Source organism: Papilio polytes, unplaced genomic scaffold (assembly GCF_000836215.1).
Source record: "Papilio polytes unplaced genomic scaffold, Ppol_1.0 DF823923.1, whole genome shotgun sequence".
NCBI classification, from domain to species: Eukaryota; Metazoa; Arthropoda; class Insecta; order Lepidoptera; family Papilionidae; genus Papilio; species Papilio polytes.
In genome coordinates this window covers 4,330,154-4,338,363 of record NW_013525281.1, presented here as the reverse complement: position 1 = coordinate 4,338,363, position 8,210 = coordinate 4,330,154, and the positions used below count along the sequence as shown (strand labels likewise).

General features: G+C 30.9%; 1 protein-coding gene across 1 annotated transcript in view; it reads right to left on the bottom strand.

Annotated features, from left to right (window-relative positions):
• The window catches only part of LOC106102114 (probable G-protein coupled receptor 139), a 6,462-nt gene extending 4,212 nt beyond the window's left edge, over positions 1-2,250 (bottom strand). The window contains exon 1 of the mRNA XM_013281523.1: positions 1,924-2,250. Coding sequence (XP_013136977.1) covers positions 1,924-2,250 — 327 coding nt within the window. The remainder of the gene's footprint in view (positions 1-1,923) is intronic.
• Positions 2,251-8,210: the final 5,960 nt, after the last annotated feature.

Below are 8,210 nucleotides of genomic sequence, written 5' to 3'. Positions count from 1 at the left end.
ATCAACCGCGCTGACCCAGTGCGGATCGGTCGCATGCACGTACATATGAGTATCTGCGGATTGCATCACGATGTTTTTCATTGCCACAAAAACGTGGTTAACGAGCATATTAAATACGAAAATTGAAAAAAAACATTGTTTTATGGAAAGTTAGTCATTTAAAAGTAGCGTTTTCAAGTGTGCGTGCTAAAGATTTCTGGAAATTTCCAGCTTTGTAGTAAAAAAAAAATCGTTATTCTATTTGATACTTTTATAACACAATAATTGTAAGATAAAAAAAATGCCAAAGTCAATTTTAAAAGATGGGTTCAGTAGAAGCCGCAATTAATACTTTTAATAACCTGTCAATATTGTCTTTATGATAGGACAACGTCATCATAAGGACAACGCTGCGTCCTACAAACTAACCTTAATAAAGAGATAAATCGAAACTCTCGTAAGCTTTAGGTATAGTCATCACTATACAGTAAATTGAAGTTGATTTAGTAATCTCAAATTAAATAAAAACATGTTTACATAACATAACAAGACTTTAAATATATCTACGACTTTTTTCATTGACCGTAATAACGAAGAAAACGTTTATTTAAAGCCTATTGGTTATAAAATTATTATTAGCTACACTGAAAAATAAAGCCACGGGAATTTGAATGTTTCCATGGCAAATGAAATACCAAACGGTATGATAAAATGAACAGGGTATATTAGAGTAAATCGAAATATATATGAGAGACAGTCCATACAAAATATCATTACTTTATATCAGCATTCTACTTAAAAACAATGGACAATAGCCTAAAATCGATAAAGCGATTCTCTTGCATTAACACATGTATTTTTAAATAACATAATAAATACGGAATCTTATTGGTATCATTTCTATCTAATACAAACTGGCTTATATTTTTGTTGAACGCAGATTTAAAGAATATGCATAAATAACAGTGTTAATGTTATTTTAAATAGCAGCTCCAGCAGTCGGCATAACAAAATTCCGTATCGTAAGACGTACGTCTATAAAGAAAACCAGACTCGAACAGGAGTACTTAAATTCGGACATATTTACAAACAAATCTTTAAAAAATTTTAATTTACTTCAAAAATCATAACAAAAATAACGCTACGCTGAACACTATTGGTTAATACACCTTTGTTTAGAGCAACCGCACACCTAAAACTAAGATATCGCACAACTGTGTAATCTCGCTTTAATTTCTATGAGCTTGTATGGATGTGCGCTACTATTCAATTTTTATTTCTACAACTAAACAGTTGAATTGCCTGCGAAACATTCGACAATCGCACAACAGTTGTGACATAGTTTAGTCAAAGGTGCACACCTGCCTTTAGTAGAATTGAGATTGATGGATGGATGAAATACGTAAAAACTTGATGGGCATATTTTCAACGTAGTTTTTGTAAAAACAAATGTTTCCTTTCCGCCATACTTTACTAACCACTTCCCCTATAAAACTACTTCATTACATTAAAACATCAACTGAAAATACATCAAAGCGAACATTTTCCGAATTTTGAAACAATTTACATGTACCTTTTCTCTGTACAATGCATAACTTTTGTTTGCAAAACTATGAGAGCACTAGTATTCACTGACAGGAAGGACACAGTTCTAAACGAATCGGTATTAAGCTGAGTGAAAGTTATTGTCTATTTATAAAACTTTCCAGTAACAATTCAAATTTGATTTTAAACGAAAAGAAGTATGTGGTTGACGGTCAGTGTTTTATATTTTATATGACCTTTATAAAAAGCTAAAATACAAACAGTTGTTTTTTTGACCGACTTCTTGTTAAATTTCTTTCGCCATCAACTTTACCGAGAGTCCTTGATATATGCGGAAGATCTACTTTCAGTAAATACAATTTATAAATATATTTATATTCTCAAAAGACAGATACTTACAATTAAGCTGACGTATCCGTGAATGCTGTTGTAAGCGAGGATGACGTCTCGGAAACTGCCTTCACAATAATTGCACGTCGGTGGCTCCAAAGGCTTTGTTAAATTTAATTTATTTCTCCAACCGTCTACTAGTTTTATTAATGTACCAAAGTCCAAGCTATCATGACCCTTCGGCGAATGCTTATTTTGCTTTAAAACAGATAAAAACTGTGATATATCAATGTTACTTTTATTGTTATCTGATGTTTCAGACGCTTGAAGCACTTCTCCGAACAGATCCGAGAGAACTCGAGTGATATTAGAGGTGCTGTTTTCAACGGGCTGCATTTTGTTGTAGAATATGTTCGCCATTTAACTTTAATGATGTTGCAGAAAAATCTTTCTCTAAAATCTTGCCATAACAATGACACGTTATTCTCTGGAAAGATACATACAGTTTGAATTCCAATGAGGTATATTTCTCTTACTAGATATACTCGAGTTAGGATTTCCAGGAAATTTCCATCTAGAAACACAGAGATCAAATAACTAGTCAACGTTTGATTATTACATTGACTCTATGGTTGGCTGACTCTTGATTTGCACGATACACACATATTTGTAAAAAGAAATGCCTGTCAAATATTTTCACATGTCAATTACCTTCGAAATCAAAAACTCTACTGTGAAAGCTGTTATTTACAAGCAAATATTTTATTTTTGATTTGTAACACAAGGTTTAGAACTGATTGACTTTTTCTCTTAATTAATCAAAATCAAAAATTATGTACAAAAGAAAATTGTATCTTTATTTCTTTAGGGATTTTTGCCTATTAAGGACATATCCAGATAAAATATGTCTTGGAACAGAGATGATCGACAAAAAGCTTTTAGAATACTTTTAGCTATTTACGATTTTTTTAAACTTTTCCTAATTTTATAAGTGCAAAAGTTTGGATGGATATTTACCAGGTAACTATATAACTGTTAAATCGTATCTGGATGTTTAATACAAAGATATAACGTTGTCTGTGTCTGTGCGCACTTGTTTTACTACTACACGTGATTTTAACACTGAGATTTTCTTATTCCTTGCAGAAGAAATTCCGAACGGCTAGTGTGGTATACGACTCAATATAACATTCTAACGACAAGCCCTTATAGAATGGCCATTACCATAACAATATTATCACATTGTTTGCTCGGACGTCAGTAAAAAAATATTACACTCAGCTAACCGTAGGTGAAATTAAGTTAATTGGTTCATACGTAGATGTTATGAGGTCAGAGGGAACACATACACGTATTCGTACAAGATATGTATTTTATTAAATTAGTGGATATTTTGTAAATATTTTCAGTAAGTCGCAAAAGTTGTCCGGTGTTATTATTGCGTATGCTAACGCTAATTTGTTGGGTAAACAAACATCGACATGTAATTTCGGATACTGCTACAAAAGCGAATGTAGCTTCTACCATGAAACAATAGGATTTAAAACTACACGTAGCTAAAAATGTATACTTTTCACATTATAATTGCTATATACTTATTAGTTACGCTAATCCGATTTTAATCATAACCAAAAGCAAATATGCTAGAAAGTTAATAAAAATCTTGTTTGTTTTAAAAAACCTATAAAGCAACTTTAAAGCAAAAAAAAATATTAGATTCTACCACATTTATAATGTACTTTTCAATATTACTAACCTCTTACAATATTTTCACATGGAATTATTATCATACATTTACCCTCAATTTGTCATATCCTTGATAAATAATTTTATCCTTCATTTGCGAATAGATTTGATTTTTTAGGTTTCGGCACTAGACATGTTTTATAAATATAAAATCATGAAAACCTAATTATAGAATGTTTCACAATTTTCACAAACAAAAAGTTTAAATCAAAAGCGTTCTAACTGAGGAAAGCTCACCATTATCTTCAAGATTAATTTCAATGTTAACTAAAAATTTGATATGACTTAACTATTTCTGTTTTAATATTTCCGCGAGGAAAATTTACTAGAGTTCACAGTTCAATGAGCATAAATCCCAGAGCGTCCGGTGGCGCACTCTATCACGTCACGGAAGCTCGCGTCCAACTGAGACATTATTATGAAATTTATTACGTGCGGTCAAATAAAACATGAAAAAAAAATAAGCTTCCGTTTGTTCTACGAAAGCTTTATTGTATTATTCAACACTCTATTTTAAGTAGACAAAGAAAAGTTGTAAAACTATTTATTTATTTTTTAAAATAAAAATATACGGGCCAGAAAAACTCAGCGCAACCGGACTACAAACCTCGCGTAGGCCGAATGATGCTACTCGCTACTTTATCAGATATTTAAGTTTAGTTGTAGAAGATTTAAAATAAGAAGCTTTTTAATGCAAAGCTCCACATTTCAACGATAAATTAAGTAATTAATTATTTCAGATGGAGTTATTTATAGAGATTGTATTGATTTACTTCAAGTAGGAATACTCTATAAAATCTGCTGAAGGTAACCTGATTTCTGAACACATTTTTACTTTACTTTTACCTTACAAATTATTTAATATGTTAAAATATTGATGCTTATGTTGTCATAAAATAAAGTAATTTGGAACGCTGCGCACTGGTAGAAATTGATTTAAAACCGTTGAAAAGTTTACTAAGTATTTCGAATTGGATTTGCTCCGTTAAATTCGTACATCCATTAACAAATGTAAACATATTAAACAATTTCCGTGATTTATTTTTAAACCATTGAGATCAAATGATATGGGATATGTGTGATTATTTTGTAAGATATGAAAAAAAACATCAATTTACAGTGATCTAATACACATTAACAATCTACATTTTATTCAGATTAATTAAATTGTATGTATGTTAAGTAAGTCATTGTTCATAAACAAAATTCAATAAAACTGTCGCCTAAATATACTTTTAAAGCTTTATCATAAAAATTGAACATTTAATTAAATATAAAGTCTATAAACTCGTAGGACATCATTTCAACTAATTTTAAAAATATCTTCTTAACAATAAGCAAATAGCATTGTTTTTAGAAGTACGTACTCATGTATGTATACTTAGTAGGTACATATGGAGAATAATAAAAAATTAAAAACATTTGAAAAAAGCGATGATATCAAATACAAATACTAACAGAATCATTATCCACTCGAGTTATTCGGATTATTGGTTTTTGACATTAATTGATGTGTTACATTAAATTAAGGTCGCGCTAGTATATAATCTGATATCAGATTAAACGTTTTAGTCAACTATATCATTAATTAATACAATATTACATGTTTTCTCCCTTTCTTGTAAAAAAATATGCGTAATTATATCGCTTAATATTTTTTAATGCCTTACTTTTACTCTTGGTTAAACTACGTTACTATGACTATTAACGAGATTGTGAAAACTGCTGAACTGTCACCACCAAATCAGAAATGAATGAAATATTGTCTAATCACATTTACAATGGGACTTTTTTAATTACAACCCGGATCCGGAAATGGTTTCGTGTACTCGGTGACTTGAAAGCTACTTTTAGATCGTCGGACTTCCGCCCTTAGCAGACTTTTACAGCTTAACGATTTTAAACTTTTGGATTATCGAAGTAATTCACGGCTGAAAGAAGATTGAAATTTAAGCTTATCAGCCGCTGTAAAGCCTTTGATTAATTTCCCCGTACCTCTCATAATTTGAAAAACTGCTTTCATATTTTCGAGTTATTCTGATCACGATAGTCGAAAGATTGGATACCCCTCCTATCTACTGATCGTGGATTGAATCATAAATGACACGTAAAATTGTGTACGCCAATTGTTATGTCACATTTATAAATTTATTTTCTATTTATAGGTTTCGCCCGCGACCCAGTCTGCGTGGAATTAAAAAAAAACCAAAAGTGAGTAGCCTATGTGTTTTTCCAGACTGTCCTCTACGTCTGTACAAAATTATCGCGATTCATTTAGCCGTTTAGGCTACACACTCCAAACATCCATCCATCTAAACTTTCACATTTATAATATAATTTTAGTATGATTTATGATTTTTTTTTCTCATTGCGTGGTACTGTGAAGTACGCCGAATCTATGTTATATTTTGTAGCATAAGTATAACTAAGTACGAAAACCTTAGATGTTCTTGCAAAAAGGTCCTGTTATACTCGTTTTGTGGCATGAAGCTTTTTACCTATGAAATACATAAGCAGCAGTTTGGAATTGGAAAATAATAATTGTTTGTTACATTTTTTCTTACAAAAAATTTACTTGATGATAACAAATACTTTATTTATCATACTAATATTATGAATGCAAAAGTTTTGATGGATGGGAGGATGTTTGTTAGAGTTTGTATCCTAAACGGCTAAACGGATGATGATGAATTTTGGTATAGATGTTGAGAATAGTCTGGAAGAACACATAGGTTACTTACTTTTTTTTTTAAATTCCACGCGGTCGGAGTGGCGGGCGATCAACAAATCATTTTCCTTTTTTGAGATTACTCTATTTGTAGTCGTTTAGCTGAGCAACGCATTAATAGATGTACTCCCCGAAACTAAAACAAGATCTCGAGCCCAAGGACGCAAATGCGAATTAAGGAGATTTCAGTGTCGTTATCTTTAGTTAAGATTACAATAGTAATGAGATTTAGTATTACTACTATAGTTACTAACACAAAGCGATCAAAATACTATAATAAATCATTTAATTATAATTCACAAAGCAATAAATATAATAAAACATAATAAATCTCGTAACAATTGTAAAATAAGGAAGAAATCAAATTCCATGAAATGTTTCGGTATAAAGATGAATAGAAAAAAATATGTTGATTGAAATTTCTATTGAGTTTCATATTAGGTTATTTCATTTCGTAAGTATTATAAATTCTTTGAATAGAATTTTCAACATTAAATTAAATGCTGTGACAAATTGAATTTTTTCAGACATAACTGTTAGCTTATTTTCAAACTTAAATTTAGACGAAGTTATAACAAGAGACAAGAAAACATTCTTTTTCACTTTTTATTTAAAAAGTTATGGAACACGCACCTAGCCTAGACTGTACTATATTTGGTATTTGTAGGAAATATAATGGTGGGAACCAAGAATTCTTCTTTAATTTTTTCGAAACGAAAATTGATAAATTGCTTATTTACTAATAAATAAGTATATAATATATGTAATTGTATTCTATATCAATAAGAAGCAACTAGTTCAATATTCACAAACCACACCAGGAGAAGTAATTTAAGTGCGGACTGTTTGAAATATTGATCCTTCCCCGAACGTAACCATTAAACCGTAGCAAGACAAAGTAATTGTGTGGTTTGCCTCTAACACCTTTACAATTAGCATAGTAATATTGACAGCAGTGTATAGATAACATTGTCAACAGAGACTTGTGCGATGTGAATTGGTTTATGTTTATCGAACTGAATTCAAAGTTCATCTTTTTTCACTAAAATGAGGTATAGTTTGCATAATATCGTAATTATACAAGGATTTTCTTTGTTTACTTAGATTGCTTGTATGCTTCGTAATAAATGCGTTGTAATATCAAGTCGCTACAATTAAATGTTTATGTAAAATGTGCGAATCAAAACTACATTACATTGTTAAACTCAAAATGATAATCATCAAATTTCAGTCATCATTTACTCGCAATAGATTCTCTACTTGTAACATATCGTTGATTTCCCAACGGAACAGGAGGTGATTTTGCACTGACGACGATATAGACCAACAAAGTTATCACACCCGGTTATTGTTAATTAATTATTATTGTTGATCGAAGTTGACGTTTTATATGTTTTCTCACAGAACCGTGATACCAGCGCCTCTTTTTGCTGGGTTACTAGAGTTTCCATTAATTTTATCATTACCTAGTGATTAAACTGTGTTAAGTTGTTTTTCAGCGGTGTGATTAAGTTACGTATTTAGAAAACGCATTTCATGAAGTTATCGAACTAAAAACACTAATAATGGTTAATGTATCCGGGAAACCGGTCATTAGAGACACAGATAAGCTTGACAAAATATGCTTAAAACTGCCACTACAGCTTGCAGCCACAGCTTCACCCGAAGTACTCATTAATGATATTGGAAATTATGATTCTGTTATATGTCTCACTTTTTAAACAAGCACATATAATGCGAAAAACTGTCTGGCCTTGTAAAAATATGTAGTTAGTTATGAGGTCGTAGATAAAGTAACGCATGCCTAAGATAACAGGAAATAGCTATTTACTCTCATACCGATCCACTCGAGGGTAATTACAATCTGATATTACGTTTTGAA